This window comes from Coenobita brevimanus, chromosome 61 (genome assembly GCF_032717465.1).
Source record: "Coenobita brevimanus isolate Jiangsu-jjx chromosome 61, ASM3271746v2, whole genome shotgun sequence".
Taxonomy (NCBI): domain Eukaryota; kingdom Metazoa; phylum Arthropoda; class Malacostraca; order Decapoda; family Coenobitidae; genus Coenobita; species Coenobita brevimanus.
Genome location: NC_137014.1, coordinates 1,005,069 through 1,023,525, shown reverse-complemented (window position 1 = coordinate 1,023,525; position 18,457 = coordinate 1,005,069). Strand labels below are relative to the sequence as shown.

General features: G+C 40.6%; 1 protein-coding gene across 1 annotated transcript; it reads left to right on the top strand.

The window, feature by feature from the left end:
* The first annotated feature begins 439 nt into the window (after nt 1-439).
* LOC145403566 (vezatin-like) lies at nt 440-17,818 on the top strand. Its single transcript, XM_080275244.1, has 9 exons — nt 440-522; nt 2,033-2,152; nt 6,691-6,756; nt 7,549-7,739; nt 9,624-9,740; nt 11,155-11,292; nt 13,709-13,940; nt 14,787-15,641; nt 16,802-17,818. Exons 1-9 carry the CDS (start codon nt 484-486, stop codon nt 17,816-17,818), a joined length of 2,775 nt encoding a protein of 924 aa, XP_080131370.1. The 5' UTR covers nt 440-483.
* Nucleotides 17,819-18,457: the final 639 nt, after the last annotated feature.

The window sequence follows — 18,457 nt, the reverse complement described above, 5'->3', positions numbered from 1 at the left end:
GATACCCTACGGCGCTAATAAGTGGCTATTTCCAAGTAAATTTACGCATATCTTAAGCACATGCACATGAATATTTTATAAGTAATATGCTTGCATACCTCTAACATTGGATTATTTCTCGATTAAACAAATTCCAGCTCTCATCCTTCGATTCGTCCTCCTCGGTCCCATCAGCTGATTCTTGACAACAAACATTTTCTGGATGATATGGATACGGTTCTTGAAATAATAACAAAGTGGAGAAATGAATCAAGGAATTAGCTGATATTGTTACTGCACAATTTTACGACATTAAAGAGTTCAAAAAGTAATTGCACTCGGTTAATTGTATGGTTTGTCTCTGAAATTCTCGTACTCGGTAACTCCATCTCGGCAGCAGCCTCACTGTCGGTCGGCAGTGTCCGTCAAAGGAAGGCATTGGTGGGGCAGGGGTATGAATTTTACCTCGTAGGTGATAGTGAGTGTTCATTGGATTTGGACAGCATGGATGATGACATTGGCGACGAGGATGTTGTGTTTGAGGTAGGAGACAGCTATCTGTTATCTGCGTTTGTAGCAGAATATTAACCTGATGATTATTTCAAGCTCACGCCCTCTTGTCTCTGGTTCAGCATTGTTGATGACCATTATATTATGAAAGTTGCAGTAAATTAATGTATAACTTAGAATAACAGGCAGGTGACTACTGACAGACGTGGTACAGTAGGACTGAACCGGTAAAACTAATGCTGTTTGACTTGTATGGTGTGTGTATGATGTACCATTTACGGTATATATTATTTGCCAAGCTATTCAGAATGTAAGTGGACATAACTACCAGTACTGCTGTTATGTTCTGTGGGTTTCAGTGGTTTTCTTTGAGTTCAGATGGTTCATAACTACAAGCTGAAGAATCCCTAGAGATAGTACTCTGAAGTAGATCTAAAAGCTATTGAAGTTGTCGCATCATGGGTTATTTTGAGAGGCATCTGTGGCCTGCAGTATTCCTGCTGAAGCCACTTCAGCCAGAAAGATCAACAGCTGCAAACCTGGTAACCCTGGTCATCCCATAGCCCTCTTGCCTCAGGAAGAATGAACATTAGTTATTATAAGTGCCTGGCAACCTTGGATGATTATGGCCTTGTATTTGATGTTGACGGTGTGCATTATTTCATGAAGGAACACCTTGACAAAACAACACAGTAAGTGCTTCAGTTCAAGGATGACATCCCTGGACCTGACTGGGTACAGAAGTTTATGAGGTGTCATTCTGACATGATGAAGTTAATTGTCAGAACATTAACAGAAACCATATCACTGTATGATTTCCAGATGTTTTAAAAACCTCGGGTAATAACTGGAAGAAGTTTTTCCTCCAAACATTGTCAATTGTGATGAAACAAATCCATGGTAGCTACAGGATGGTCCTAAAGTCATGAAGCTTTTTTTTTTTTTTTTTTTTTTTTTTATTTATTTTTTTTTTTTATAAATAATGAAAATCATGCAAAGATGACTGTTTAAAAAACAAAGTTTCTTTTATTGTCAGTTGCACTTAGGTGGTGGCGACCATCTTCCTCTCACTTGATGTAGTACAGCCTACTTCTTCCTTAGCCTTTATCATTCTTTTTCTGTGCCTGCTCTCCTCTCCTATTTCTCCCATCTTTCCTGTCACTTCTCATTGCTTTTCTTTCCTTTACAGGTGGCATTACATTGAATGACAAGCCAAATGGTTTCCTGTAAGCCAAGAAACCATCTACAACGCTGGGTGGTAACCATATAACCAAACCATACGTATTCCCTACGTGTCAGCAAGTGGGTTGGTGGAGGGTTAGTGCCCCTTTCCGTAAAACCAATAAATCGTAGTCAAATGGCCACCCCTTACGGGATTATGGCATCTGTCAATATGTAGATAGATAGACTTGACGTTGGCTATTTTGATCATCTGAAGCAAATATAATATTTTACCAGAATTTTTCATTTCATTCGGATTTGCTGTGACTGATCCCACTTCAGTAATGATTAACAGCATTAGTGGTAACTGCTATATTTTCAGGGCAGCTCACTACACCAGCACCTCCTGGATACTGGCTACACAGACTTTGAACCCAGCCAGTTGTCACATTCATCTGCCCTACGTGGTAACTTTACAACTTACTCTGCTGAAGAAACAAAGGTATGTTTTGACCTGTACTATACTGATAAGGAATACCTGGCACATTACTGTTTTTACCATACAGTAAAAGTGTTAGTTTTGAGATAGGTACAGAACTTGACAGAAAGCCACAATACAGTAAAATCTCATTATAATGAACATGGGGGGGGGGAGGAAGCCTCATCCAATAAAGCCAAAAATCCCTTATATCCAATGGTCCCTCCCCAGAAAAAATCCCTTATATCCAATGGTCCCTCCCCAGAGGATGGATGTCAAGCACATGTTTGAAATTAAATGAGTAAAGTAACATATTCTAGTACATAAAATTAAAACTATACCATTTTACACCAACTTGGCCCATAATTTTGCCCTTTTGTGGTTTATTTCACATCCTTGTCATTGCACTTCATGAAACATGTACCGGCATTGTGCCGCATTTAATGGATGTTGTTTGTTATAGCCAACAAAAGTCTGGTGTCTTTGTAGTGTCCATTAAATGTGATATCCAATCTGTCAAGGTATGTTAAATTGAGGTTTTACTGTACAGTGCTTCTCCTATAACGCGGGTAATGTAGACTGGCCACAAGCTGCAGTATTCTTTTCTGCGTTATGCTTTCCATATGTTTCTATTATAAAGGGCTAACCTAGACTGGACATTTTCTAAAGTTGCCCTTTTCACCTCAAATTCCACCCAAACCCTCCACATTCATTGTGGTACTCATACCCAGGAAGTACTAATAATACTTAAGAAAGGTTCAGGAAGTAATAATACATAAGAAAGATTCCTAAACATTACTGTAATAAAAAATGTTTAGGTCACTAACCTAACTGGTTCTGACAGAGGTAACAGTGCTTTGTACCATAGGAGTAGCTATCTCAGACACGGACACAAGGCAGGAGACCACCAAAAAACCATGGAGGATGCCCCCAGTGGCCAATGGGGGTACATATGGATGTGATGTAATGCAACCAATCACAGTGCATCACTTGCCGAATGTCATCATGCGCAACATTTGACTTTTGGCGGGCTGTCTGAGCTCTGATGCCCAACAACTTGCTGCGGTATATTTATTTGTGACTGTGGTATATATTTCGTGGTCACACCCTAGGTGACCGTAAGGTCAAATCTGTGTTATAAGATACTGCATTACAGGAGAGAGCATTGTACTTCTTTGTAGTAAAGGAAACTAAATAAGGAAGAGTGAGAATCTTTGAGGAATAAGTTGCTCTGCTGAGAATACTGGGGAAAATATAACAGAGTTCTCCCTACGTGTCAGGTAGGGTTGGTGGAGGATTAGTGCCCCTCCCTGTAAAACAATTAACTCTAAGCCCTTGGCCACCCTCTTTGGGATACATGGCGTCTGGCAATGAATGAATGAATGAACTTTGCCCTCATGTATTTAGAGTCTTCCATGTGTAAAATTATCACCACTGGGGATGAATTTTCCATTATTCCCTTTGAATTGTGAATTTTGAGCTTTCTTGTAATGAAATCACTGTGTAAACTAAGTTTGAAATGTCAAATGTGGACTGAGAGTGTAGATCTCAAATCCCACGATTTCTCTGATATCTACGGTACAATTTGTTTTGGAGATTTGGTCCTTATGGAGTATAGTGGAAAAGCATACAAACCAGACAAACTAAAGAGAGAAGACAGTGCATCACAAAAGGTAGGATAGCTGAGGAATTGGGTGGATATAGAGATTATTGTATCAATCTATCTGTCTGTCTATCTATCCATCAGTCTATATCTATGTCGGTCTATCCATCTATCTATCTATATCTACTTATATATATATATATATATATATATATATATATATATACAGTATATATATATATATATATATATATATATATATATATATACAGTGGAATCTCAGATTTCGACAGTTTAGAATTCGATGAATCAAATTTCGATGCATTTTGGAGTAGGCTGCCTACCTTACTTTTTGATGCAAAGTTGCGTATTTTGATGCTCTCAGGGCCAGACTCAAATCAAAACAAGCAAAGATAATATTTTTGATGCGAACCAAAATGCTAGACTTGAAGGAAAATTATAAGAAAAAGTATGACCCTAACCTAATATCATATGTGACATGTGTCAAGAAGAGAATGAAAATCAACATCATTTATTCATACAGTGTATGAAGCATACGATGATATGGTTCTGAGTCAATTCACCGTCAAGTCAATTCGCCTGTCAGATAATTCACCGTCAAAACATGGAAGATTCCCTGTCATTCTATAAATATACAGTACTTATTATTAACTAATCAATACTTTAATAACTCGAATTGTAACAAGAGAAATTAAAGGAAGAGAATCAATAGTAGAAATACTAAAACAAAATGAATTACGGGTGGTTGCAAATACAGTAGGCAGAATACTGAACTGAAGAGAAGTACGGTAATTATGAATATAAGGAGCAACATAGAAATGAACAATAGAGACTGAGAAAAAAAATAGTCATGTTGTCTAAGGACAAGAGCTCCCGGGTGAGAATAGGCACCAACAACAACAAGCCATGTGCAAGGTGATGCTCTGTTGTCGGCAGCCATCTTGTGACTGTCCCGCCAGCAGCCAGCCCTCTACAACCAAGTGCTGCACTTTCAGCTTGTACATTCCACATGTGGACGTGCATTTCACTGCAATTCAGTTGTATGTATTTCTTTGTATTTTCGTTGCAACTTGCGTGTTTCAAGATGGCAAACAAGAGTGGTTCTTCGGATAGCAGTGGTAATGGATGAGAGCAGCCTGGCTCCTCTAAAGCTTCGCAGCCAAAGGAGAAATGGCAATACAGGAAAGGACAGAAATACACCAAGTATACACTTGCTGACAGTATGACAATACAATGCAGAACTTCAGTTACTTAACCACAATTATAGTTCATAAAGTTTACAGAGGGTGTGGCCAAAAAATTATGATTTTAGGTAGTTAGGTTCGGAGGCCCCGGACCCAAACTAATTTTTTCCATAAGAAGTTCAGTTTAAATTTCGATGATTTGAATTTCGCGGTGATTTTTAGGTACATATGCCAATCGAAATTTGAGATTCCACTGTATATCTCATCTCATCTCATCTCATCAGCTGTTTGAGTGTCCACTGCAGGACCGACCTATCCTGACTGAAGTGGGGATGATACAGCCAATGTATCACTACCAAGTGGCTTAGGCTGTCTAGTAGAGATTGTATGTAGGGTGAGAAGTGCTTGTAAGTGTAATTGTAGTGTTGGAGTGGCTTTGGATGTGTGTGTAGTCTGTGAACCAAGTGTAATCGCCTGTGCAAGCCAATCGGGTGCAAGCATACTTTATGGTATGCGACACTGGTTCAACCACAGCACCACTTGTGTCCGCCAATGCAGTATGTGGCCTGAAGAACGCTCCCAAAGTTTATTACCCTGGTAGGGCGTGAACCCTTGTTCTTCAGTGTACGAAAGCGCACACTCCTGGTGTTACTCCTCGTGTATAGAGAGAGAGAGAAAAAAAAAATTCCACCAAAGTAAATTTTGGTCTTATAGATTTGAAGAGCATCATTTTACACTCCAGAAAATGTATGTTTCACTCTCATATGTCTAATGGTTACCACACAGTTTAAAGTCCATCCATCAATCCATCCATCCATCATCATCTAGGAGCCAGGGGCTAGGTACGTTGCTCCTGACATTTAAGATGAGAGTGACTAGCTTCATTCATCCCTGAGTGGCATTACGTGAGTAACAACCCCAACCACCCCTTGGATATAAATTTGCACTGGCTCAATCCAATTGGAGTGCCTTAACAGGTTCCATAATTTGGTTATATGGTTACCACCCAGCATAGTAAATGGTTTCTTGATGTACAGGAAACAGTCAAATATAAAAATAAAAGTCGCACCACACTGTGAGCAAGAATGGGATGTCGCTGAGAAATAAGGGGGTATATGGAGGTTGGGGGATTGTTGAAGGGACATCAGGAGGGGAGTAAAGGGAGGGAATATGGCTGCCACACACAGCTGATACTGTCTAGAGGGGGTATGGGGGGTAGTTTGGGTGGGACAGAGGGCAGGATCCAATGGGGCAGAGGGAGGTGGGGAAATGATGATGTGGTGGTCCCTCCCCACACCCGAGGAGGGGGCTGGATCAAGGCTCCCGTCACCTTGTCTCTTAATTTCAATTGGCTAGGTACCATTTACATCATAAAAGAGGTGGGGTTACAGCTTTCCAATTTTTTGCAACCTCTCTCTGATCATCGGTCTTAGGACTTCACGTACCAAGTTCGTAAACCGACGATTGTCAGACATAGGACTTTAGGGGTAAAAAAAAAAAAAAGAGAGAGAGAGAGAGAGAGAGAGACAGAAGAAAGCCACCCCTTGGGAATCAGTCCTGTTCAAGGCAATCTCTCTGACTGGGGCATTCCAGCACAAGGCTACCAGCCCTTAAATGTTCTGGAGAGTTACTAGCTTTGAGCCCCTAAACTTCGAAGCTGATAGTATGGGACAGGCTGTTATTTATTTATTTATTTTTATTTATATATTTTTTTTAATGAATTGTGATGGTGACTGAAGCCTTTGTGTTTGCAGACTTTTCTTACACCATTGAGAGAGAAGTGGAGTCTCCTTTGTGCTGCAGCCACAGGAAGATGGCTGGTAAGACATTTTTTGTTGCCACATAATGTACTGTCACAAGCAAAAGTTTGCCAGTAATCTTCTGGCTGCCAGCAGTGTAACGTGCCTTCTGTATTTCTCTTTCCTCCCCAAATCTTAGAGAGAATCTTTACTTCTCACAATGTCTTGTTTGTGTGCTTATCTGTATATTGCTGTTTTTTCTGAAGTAGGCTTGACATGCTGGAGAGCCTACCAAGTAAAAGACAGTCTGGCAGTGTAAATATTCCATTAATTTTCAGCTGTTGTTCTGTTTTGCCAGCTTACAGTTTTATTAACTGAGAGTTTAGCCTCATGGTGGCTGATTAGTGAGCATCGCTGACTGTGAAACTGTTGGCCCATTAGCACCGGGGTTTGAATCCTGGTGTGGGCAGCTGGGGTCACTTGCTTGGATATCCTTCCACCCTTTGTGGGTTGGTAGGTAAAATGAGTACCTAGGATAACACCTAGGGGGGAAACTGTGGTGATCTGAATGATGCAGTGGCCTTGTATCCCAGGTTATTGGGTGAATAACCTGCTACAGACTCAAAGGTGTATGTTAAGTAGATGAGCACCGCGGCTAAGTGCCTCATAGCATATGCTACCATCTTTACTCTTTTGCCATTTAGCCAGTTGACTTTTATTGCCACTAGTCAAGTACACTGTCAGCTAACATACAGTACTTGTGGGAAAAATGACTTATAGCTATTATTGTTAAATATCACTAATAGTGCTAATACTGTTCTTTGAGTTTTCTTCATTATACAGACATTGAACTAATTTTTTTGTGTCCTACAGCGTGAGTCATTAGTAAGGTCAGGCGTGAGTAGGGTGGTGGCAGAGGCAGGGCTAGTCAGTGAGGATGACTGGCTGCTGCTAGATCACTTCCTGCCAGAAGGGGCACAAGAATATTGTTCAGGCCACCCTTGCCATCACTCAGTTTGGAGCTTTTGCATGCAGCTCACACCAGTCAACTCCATGTGGCTCATGTGAGTTTTAATTGTAACTACATGCCTTGTACTGAATTTAAACCTTTGAATTTGGTGACGGTCCGAAGGGATCTTTGTACGTGACGTGTTAGGAGTGTAATATTGTATGGCAGTGAGTCCTGGGCTGTAATGGAAGAGGATATTCATAGGCTTAAACCTACAGAAATGACAGTGATTTGATGGATGTGCAATGAGTCCTTGAATGCAAGGCTCTTGGGGGGGGGGGGAATAGGATTATGATTCAAGAGTTGAGAGGAAAGATGAGGCTGGAGTGTATTGGTGCTGGAGGAGCAAATTGAGGTGGTTTGGGTGTGTGAAGAGGATGAAGGATGACAGTTGGGTGCAGAAAGTGAGAAGTGTGAACATTGGTGCTAGGGTTGCAAGAGGCAGGCCAAAGAAGACATGGGACAAAGTCTTAGTGATAAGGGACTGAATAGAGAGGCTGCCAGAAATCAAGCAGTGTGTAGAGCTGCCATTGGGTGGCCACAGCTGATGCATGCAAGCATATTGGAGCCTTTGTAAAGGATATGGTGATACTATATAAAATTATCTAGATTTAGTACCTTAAGTACTGTGTTAGGACATTCTGTTATATCATAACCCCAGTCTGTCTGGCTGAGCAGACCCTATGCCCATAGGTAAGTAAGGGGGAGGCAGTGGCTCAGTCGATAGAGAGGTGGCCTGCTGTTCTAACGGACCCAGGTTCAAATCCCTGCTGGGACAGGGAACAGTTTAAGGATTTGAATTTCATAAAAGCAGACTTTACTGATCTACCAAAAGACCCGCCGACATGTCATAAAAATACCCCCTCTAATACCAATACACCAGTCCTGTATGAGACAGCCTTAGCATGTATTCAATATGGTCGGTGGGTGTTAGCGCTGAAGTGGTGACATGTAGAGGTGTAAGGTATGTAGGAGGACTACTGGGCCTTGAGAGCAAGCTGTGAAGCCTATGCCCAGAGTCAGACAAAAAAGAAAAAAAAACTGCTTCTGTGGGACCATCCTACAGGTACAGTACGGTACATGCACTGTTTAAGGGGGTGGCACTCATGTGGTTGATGACACCTAAGTGGGGTCCTTCCAACAACAAGGTGCAGAGAGATTTATGGTGGTTTGGTTCCTGGGTAGATTCTGCAACTGCTTCACCCAAGGTGCACAGTGCCACAGTATGTAGGTTTCTCATCAGCACAGGGACATTGTATACAAAAAAAGTAGAAAGGGAAATTGCTTTTCTTGTTTTTGTGCTCCCAGCCAGTTCAGCTTGGCATACCAGAGATCATTTGCATAGGTTATTTTCAAAGTTTTTGTGTGTTTTGAGAGTGAGAAAGAATGAGAGGAGTAGTGGTGTGAAGAATTAACAAGTAGCTATGGTACAGTACAAGATAGCTGTGCTTATACTTTGTCGAGGCAGATGCATGCAAGCACGTAGGAGTCTTTATAAATGATGCGGTATGATTCAGTTCCAGATATATGTGTCTAGAATTGACCATAATGCCGGAGATGGTTTAAGGCAGGGGTCTTTAACTTTTTCTGGTCATATATCCCCAGGTTCAGCTCCAGGTCAGCCTGACATCCCCACTCAAATATTATTACCATTTCACTTTCAATTTCCTGTAAGTAAAAATGAGTAATGGGAATGGCTATGAACAAACAGATGAATTTTATGGATTCTTTTTCAACAAAGTAATATTCATGCTCACCTTGTTGTTTGTGTATGAATGTATTACCATACACAAAGTTAGATTTTTTTCATTATGCATTTATGGATATCCCCAAGATCCCATTTCAATACCCTGTGGGGATATTGAGGCACTGCTGTAAGAACACCTGGTTTAAGGCAATGTCAGTGTTGGTTATTCAACATATTTCAACTTTGTTTCAGAATGGTATCGCTGTTGATGTTGGGTGTTGGTATTTTGGCTGCAGGATTTGAGGTCTGGTACTGCCCTGTGTCTGCCCTGCTCTTCATTCTCCCCTCATTTTTCTTTTTGACACAGGGGTAAGTTAATGAATCTGATATCCAGCTGTAGTTTCCTGTACACCAGGAAACCATTTACTCTGCTGGTTGGTAACCATATAACCAAATTATGGTGCCCGGTGGTTTAGTAGGTAATTAAGGGCTCCAATTGGATTGAGCTTGTGTAGGTTTATATCCAAGGGATGGTTGGGGTGTATTGTTCATGTAATGCCACTCAGGGATGTGTGAGGCTGGTCAGTCATCTTAAATGTCAGAACCAGCTTGCCAAGCCCTGAGCTCCCATGCTTCTCATGGGGCAACATAGGATTAGAGGATGGATGAAGTACGGTTCTGAACTAGTCACTAATATGGTACCTCTAAGCATGCTTATATTAACATTAGTAAAGATGGAGGTTGTCATTTTTTAATTTTTTTCCAAGGATGCTTAAGTGGCACCCAACTGATTCCAGCTTAGAACATGCAGTAGTGCCAGAATCAACAGTACATAATCATCATCATGGAAAAGTACAGATATACCTGTGCACCAAAGACTCGTTTGACAACGAAGCTACCAGTTGGAAATAGAACAGATATCAGTGTGCCCTAAAGGGGGTAATAGAGATCATCTGTTTTTATACCAAGCCCTTGACTGAGTTGCTGTCAGGTTTATTGGAATAAACCTTTGCTTCCCCCCTCCCCCCCACAATTATTGCGCTCCAGGCGGATTGAACCGGTGAAGATTTATATCCAAGGGGTGGTAGGGGTTGATTGCTCATGTAATGCCACTCAGGGATGAGTGAGGCTGGTCACTCTCATCTTAAATGCCGGGACCAACTGCTTAGCCCTGGGCTTCTACGCTGGGGCGATGTAGGATTGGATGATGGATGAAAGTACCCTAATACACCTTGCATTATAGGGTGAGGATGCAAGCAATAGAGAGCAGGCACATTATTGTAGTTTGAAAGAGAATGCAGTCATTACCAGTACCTTTGCTTTACTGTGTCTGCTGTAACTTATCTCAAACTTGCTGTCATTCCATAGTGAATGTTATTTTTGTGGTCCCAGCTTATCTTGAATGCAGAGTGTAGGATGAAATGAATGCTAGAATATGATGCTAGACATGCAGAAGTTCCGTGGAAGGACTGCAGAGCTGTACTGATGTTAATTCTGCTTTTGGACAACAAGAAATAGGTCGCTGCAGGATGAAAGTCTGCCAGCTTAGTGTGGACAAACTATCATAGGTGTAGTAAAACTGCAACCAAGATATTTGTAGGTACTGTAATTGTTTAAGTCAAATCTATTGACAGTCTTGGAAAAGATGTTAGCTTTCTACAGATGTTGAGAGCCTGATAATAGGAGGCCGAATTTCATAATAGGTGTATCAGTCCCTGCCTATACATCTATCTGTCTATTTTATTTTATTTTATTTATTTATGTATGTATTTATTTTTTGCAGGTATATTTTCCTGAGCTGTTATCATCTGATTATGCAAGTGAAGAAAGTAGTCATGCATTTAAGAGACTTCAGTCAAATTGTGTCAAAGTCTCTTCGTCTTCTTCAGGAAATGGATCTCATAGCCAAAGGATTTGTATTGTGAGTTGAATGGGTATGCAGTACAGTACAGGCAGTGTTCATTATAAGTCAGCGATGTGGTACAGACTGTCACAACTTTTTCCACACATTGGTAGTGTAATTAAGGAAAACTGGAAAACCATCATTATATGTAGCAATTGAATTTTGTTTTTGTAGCCAATTTAGTATGGACTAATCCTCCCCCCCCTCCCCCCCAAAAAAAAACAAAAAAGACATATAGTATTGTCTGACTGACTATATACTGTATGTATATATATATATATATATATATATATACACACACACACACACACACACACACACACACACACACACACACATGTTCCTCTCCACCCATTATCAAGTCCTAATATACCCTCTCAGGAGCATAGGGGCCCAGAGCTAAGCAACTTACTCCCATGATTTAAGGCAAGGGTGACCAGCCTCACTTGCCCACGAGTGGCATTATGTGAATGTAAAACCCCAACATCCACTCACTCGATGTAGTGCCGCTCTTGGGTGACTGCCCTTTCCTCTCTTCCGTCCTTTCTTTCTGTCCTCTTCTGTCTTTCCTTCATTCTTTCATCCTCCTAATGCCTACGGGTGACTGTACACTCCCTCTTCTGTCTTTTTTTCCTTCATTCTTTCCTTTTCCTTCTGCCTATGGGTGACTCCACACTGAGTGACAAGCCAAGTGGTTTCCTGTACACCAGGAAACTATGATGGGTGGTAACCATATAACCAGAATATGGCGCCCGGATTGAGCCAGTGCAGGTTTCCAAATCCAAGGGGTGGTTGGGGTTTATTGCTTACAAATTGCCACTCAGGGGTGAGTGAGGCTGGTCACTCTCATCTTAAATATCAGGACTAACTTTGCCTAGCTCTGGGCTCCTACTTTTCTCATTGGGCAACACAGAATTAGATGATGATGATGAAACCCCAGCCATCCCTCAGATGGAATCCCTTACAGGCTTCACCTAGTCGGAATGCCAAATCCTACTTGACCATCAGGCATCATTTGGCTGTATGGTTACCACCCTGGAGTACAGGAAACCATTTGGCATGTCACCCAGGGTAGAGTCAGAGTCAACTGATGTTCCATTTTTTTTGCCAAATATGCTGTGCAACAGATTATCTCTTCCTCGATTATCACAGTAATGCTGACAGTTCTCCCAGGTACTTTTGAGTTTATTCAGTTTTGAATATGTTTGTACCACCTCAGTGGGAAGTAGACCCCCATTTTTAATCCCTGTGTTTTCATGAAACTTGTTGTACACAGAATTATCAACCTCTACCTCAACCTGTTTTGAATGGCAACCAACACGTTTTACTGGGCTAAATAGCTGACTGACATTCTCTTTTTCTCTCCCAGCAACACGTATTGAGTGGCAACCAACACAATTTACATGGCTAAATAGCTGAACTACGTTTACTCGTTTTCTACCGGCTTTCAAAATATCAGCTTAATGACATGACGGTAACACAGCACAGACCCCCCCCCCTCCTCTAGATAGAGTGTTAGGTAGATACCTTAGATACATATTTTATCCAAAGTTCCTTGTGGTGTTCCTGCACATGTTCCTGTTCTTGAAACCTAGCAGATCATTCAGGTTAAATCACTTTGCATTCTTAAAATGGTGGTGACCATCATGCACTCACTTGATATTGTTCTGCTTACTTCTTCCTTTGCCTTTGTCATTGTTTCTGTACCTGCCCTCCTTCTGTTGCTTCCTCTCGCATTTTATTAATCTTCATTCCACTTCAGGTGACCACACTGAGTGATAAACCCAATGGTTTTCTGTAACCTAGGAATCCTGTTGCAACACTTGGTGGTAACCATATAATAACAGGGTGATGTGGAGCTTGCTTTGGTGCCCATTAACTGAGTGGAGGGACACAGATACAGTGTCCATTCAGGAACCAAACCTCCACACTTTTCTCTGTGCCTAGCTGTTGTGAGACACTTACAAAGGAACATCACTGCATGGGGTGACCCTGCAGGGGCAGTTGATGGATCTGCTCAGATAGACAACCCGAGGATGATCAACTAAAACAACAGCAACAGTATGCTAGTTAAAGTGAAAGTTATGGGATTGAATCCTTTGAATTAGGCAAAGTATTTCATTACTTTATTCTTACTTCATTGAGGCAATTTTATCCTATATGAGACCTTATTTAGTGAAGGAGTCGGTGAAAGCTATATCTTACTCCACCAGTTTCAAAAGTGTCTCCTGAGCTGAATAGAATTATCAGAAGGAAGCAAGAATAAAGTGAAGAATATGTCCTCTGACTGAAGAGATTAAAATGCAGTTTGCAGTATTTCCATTTGTTTGTAATTCCAAATTGGAATCCCTTTCCTGGTAGGACATAAGAATCAAGTAGACCCAGGTTTTGTTTATTTCCATATCATCTCTAATTCCAGTTCATTTCCTGGCAGGGCACAAGGTTCAAGTAGCACCAGGTTCTCAGTAGAGCATGAGAGCCCCCAGAGCTTCAGCCTGCGTGATGCCCTCACCACAGGACTTAAGGCAGTCACTCCCATCCTCTTTGTAAACCACCACTTCCTGGAACAGTTCACCCACTTGTATCCATGCACGAGGCATCTGTTTGATGATATGCCAGACATGCCTGAGTGTTGTAACTCTACTGAGTATTTACTGTTTCTTAAGGTGAGCAGTACTGTTTATCTCCCATTTTCTTTAGCTGTAGGCTGTCTGATGTGGATAAAAACTGGTATCTTGGGCAGCCTCCCTATTCAGTCCCTACCACTGAGGTCCCACACTATGACACTGCAGGTCTTTTTTGGTCTGCCTTTCGCAACCCTACCCTTAGTGTTAACACTTCCCGTCCTCAGCACCTAATTGTGATCCTCCATCCTTTCAACATACCCTGACCATTTTTGTCTGCCTGTCCTCATCACAACACCTGTACATTTAAGTCCCATTCTTTCAGCTCTTCAGTTGCAGTCCTAACCTCCCTCCCCCTTCCCCCAGGCCTCTTATTCAAGGATGCATTACGCATCCATCAAATCATTGTCATTTCTTTGTGTTTGCGTCTATGAATATCATCTTCCTTTACTGTCCAGGTATCAGATTATTTGATTTAGATTAGGAGAGACTTTTAAATCTAGGGAGGTGTGATGCTATTGGAGATCTCGTCTATGCTGATTAAAATAGTTTGCTAGTAGCAAGAATAAGCTAATAAGAGATGTTCTTTGCTACTTCTCACCTGGCCCTAGGGTGGGAAAGGAGCTCCAGATGATGATGATGATGATGATGATAATGATAATGATAATGATGATGGTGATGATAGAGAAGGTGACCATATGTTCTCAGATTCAGTCATAATACCATACACTGGCCTCAGGACCATGGCCTGTTATATGATAAATGTCCTTTGTCAGACAACTAATAGTATATTATGAGAGTTGAATGAATTTTTTTTTTATGCAACATAGATGCTGTATTTTTCAGACAAAAGTTTCCTTGTGATAATTTTTATTCATCTCTTTCCAGAAGTGGGTAGCAGTCATTAAGATTCAACTTTCAACACTGATGACAGAGTTGCTACTTTCAGTTCATCATCAGTTGGGAGTTCATCAACTTTATATTGCTAGTCATGATGTATTTTCTGTTAGACAAGCTTCTGTCGTTCATAATGAAGCAAAGTCACTCTCAAGGCATTATGAATTTACAAAAGTATTTTTGTTTGAGGACAGAGAAAGTAGAAGAGCTCACAAGAGTGTTGAAGATAAGAAGAAAGATGTTTTCATTGCTGTTCACAGTTTGAGTTTACACATGCAGGCTGCATTATTTAGAATTCACAATTTGGAGAGAGATTTTGAAGGGGATAATTATGCAAGAAGTGAGAAAGACTTAGTGCAAGAACATAAGAAGCTTCCCACCTTGGAGTATGTTAGAGAACAATTTGACATAATAAAAAGAGAATTAGAATCTTGTCAAGGGTGTTTGGAAGAAGCTGAAGCAAGAGTTGACAGAAAATATGGTGTAGATAAAGTTTTGTCCAAGCAAGAAAGTTTAGACCCATCCATTTCAGATATAGGAGAGGACATTGCATCAGCAAAAACTCAAAAATCAGTCATAGTGTTAAGTGCCTTAGAGGATCCTGTTATAGAAGATGAAGTTTTTGAAGCCTATATCGACCAGGAGTATAGTGACAGGCTTAATGATGCCTATGATGACAACTTCTGGAGTGCAGATGTTAAAAAAGAACGTCAGGTGTTGAAGCAGCAAAAGGAACAAGGCAAGCGGGTGCTGAATGAGCTGCGACCCATTCTCGTAAACCGGAGGAAGATGTGGGAGAAGCGGGAGGAAATTGCTCTGAACAAGCACCTCGCAAAAGAATCACAGGTAATGTTGCACCATTTAGCCATTACAGTAGAACATTCCAGGTATGTGTGTCTATTTTTTAGAGTCATCTAAACTCTTAGCAAAATATAGGATAAGATTCACTTGTGAGAAATATAAAAGAATACCACATTTGGAAGCATACAAGTACAATCATTATTTTTTGTGTTAACTGGTGCTAGAGAGGGATGCATTCATGCTCTGACATAAGTACAAGGTAGTGGAACTGCCCTGTTATACAAATGTCCCTCAGCTGTTTCCTTATACCTCAAAAGGAGGATGGTGGACTATAGATAGGAAACTTCAATCTGCGGTCAACCGGGTCCAAGTTCAAATGAGCATAGGGCCACGGCAATTGTTTTATGTAGCTGATGTGTCCTACTGACTTAATAATTGTGACAGTTTGCAGATTAATAAAACATAATTAACTCCTCCAGTCATGTTGTGTACCTTTTATTTTGCTCTTGCTACCCTCACATGATTTTATCCAACCTCATATTCAAAAGAATAATGAATACTATATTTAACCCCGTAACTCCAGTAGAGTCTACTGTAATCAGAATACAGTAATCAGAAGATATCAAGAACTACCAGCAAAATATGTCATCCAGTTGAAGGGTTTAAACAAGATGTAGAGTAAATTAAATAACCTAGAAACAATGCTCAAGACACTGCTTGGTCTCATGGAATTTAGACTTTGAAGCCCCCCAACCCCCCCTTTTTTTTTTACCATAAATTTGAAAGAAAGTGAGGCTTCCAGAGATAGCATTAGAACATATTATTCAGGATTCAAATGAGTTTTTATCATCTTTAGTGAACTCACAATGTGTGTGTGTGTGTGTGTGTGTGTGTGTGTGTGTGTGTGTGTGTGTGTGTGATGAAATAGGAATTATTTGAATTTAACAATACAAAACTTTGTAATGGTGAATGAAAAGCACAGTACTGTACAGTGAAAATGGCTCTCCTGTCAAGAGAACATTTAGGTAATTTCAAAATTGTAATTTGAGAAGACAGTCCACACTATAAGCATTTGTTGATAAAAAGATTTGTTGAATGTAGAGTATACTGTAGTTGTGTGTTCGTTGATTGGCTGATCTATGTTCAGTAAGTTTATCTGTTGTTTTTTTATCTCCAGCTTTAACCTGGTGTAATATTTATTGCAGGTCCATGAGAAAGAATGTTCTTTGGATGAAGAAAATTCCCTGATGCTGCAACAGGAGGAAGTAGTTGATGAAACTGTAAGAAATACTGGTACAACAGACAGCCCAGATCAGCAGGAGCAGGTCCTTACAGATCACGTGACAGTGGACAAGATCATATCAGTTGCAAGTATTAGAAACACAGAGCTTAATGATGAACAGCATTGTGATTGTGTTGAGGATGAAGTGGATAGTGATGAGGAAAGGCTAGAGGTATACAGGAAGCTGAGGAAGGAACTGGATGAAGATGAGAAAAGGAGGTTGGCAGATGAAGAAGAACAAGAATCAGTATTTAGGATCAATTTACAAGATTTAAAGCCTCACCAGATTATGACTAAGGCCACAAGTAATGTTGTTAGTGATGCAGGATACAGTTTAGAGGATTCTCCACATCAGCCTTTTACAGAAGAATGCCTGCCAGTGTGTGTCACCAATACTGGGGAAGGTGTACCGGTATATTCAGGATTCCAGTTGGATACTAGAGAAAATGTTAACCAAAGAAATGACATAGATGCCTGTAACAAAAGTAAACTTAATCAAAATATTAGTGTTGTCAAGTGTCCAGAACTTACTAATACTGTGCCAGTGAGAAGAAAAGGTATCATACCTGAAACAACTTTCTCTGACTCTGAAAATGATGAGGCAGATAGTATAGAATACAAAGACAAACCAGCTCCCACCGAAAAGGAAGAAATATATGAGGATGGTAATGACTCTGCTGACGTAGAATGTGTCCGATTCAGCCTTCCTCCCCATCCCACAAACACACTGGCTGAGCGTATGCAGCTGTACTCAGGTGGGTGTGGTGTTGGGTTCCATGCAGAGGTTGCTGCTCAGGCCATAGCAGCCTCCAAACTATTTAGACAGGCAGCTCCCAGTGCTGTAGAAGTATTTGATGGTGTGGGTGAGGGGGAGGAGTTTTGTGATGATGATGATGATGATAATGATAATGATAATAAGGAGGAGGAAGAGAAGAAATAGAAGAAATTGTACTCCTTGGCACTAACTGTTTAGGAAACATGGAATCTCGAAACACATTTAAAAGCTATAAGCATCATTGTTATAATTTTGACATTGTTATTATTAGTATCAGTAGCTGTAGTAGTACTCTTAGTAGTGGTAGTTTAGTAGTAATATAAAATGAAATAAAAAGTAGAGACAATGGAGGTATATGAGAACCTAGTGACATTCTTTCATGCCTGGGGTCTTGGGTGAATCTTTTTTGTCTTTCTACACAGTAGTAGTGGTAGTAATAATAGTAGTAATCTGGTAGTTGTTTTTATTGTTGACTGGTTCATTGCAGGACTTAACATTTCCACAAGGTACAGTAGCTACCGGTACTTCATACCTCACTACACTGGTGGAGAACACCTAGACATCAGACAGTTACCAAAGGGAACTAGTTCCTTCCATTTCTTTTGCACAGATGAAGCAGTCAGAAATGAATGCAGACAGGCTGTAAAAATAATTTGTTTGAATTTTGAAATCTTTTTTTTGCTTTACTACTAGCACAAAATAAAACATTTTCCATTGTGCCTTCATTATAATGCAGCTCCCCACATCACAACGCAGTCATCTCATGCACCTCACTCTTATAACACAGTCAGTCCATCAACAGAA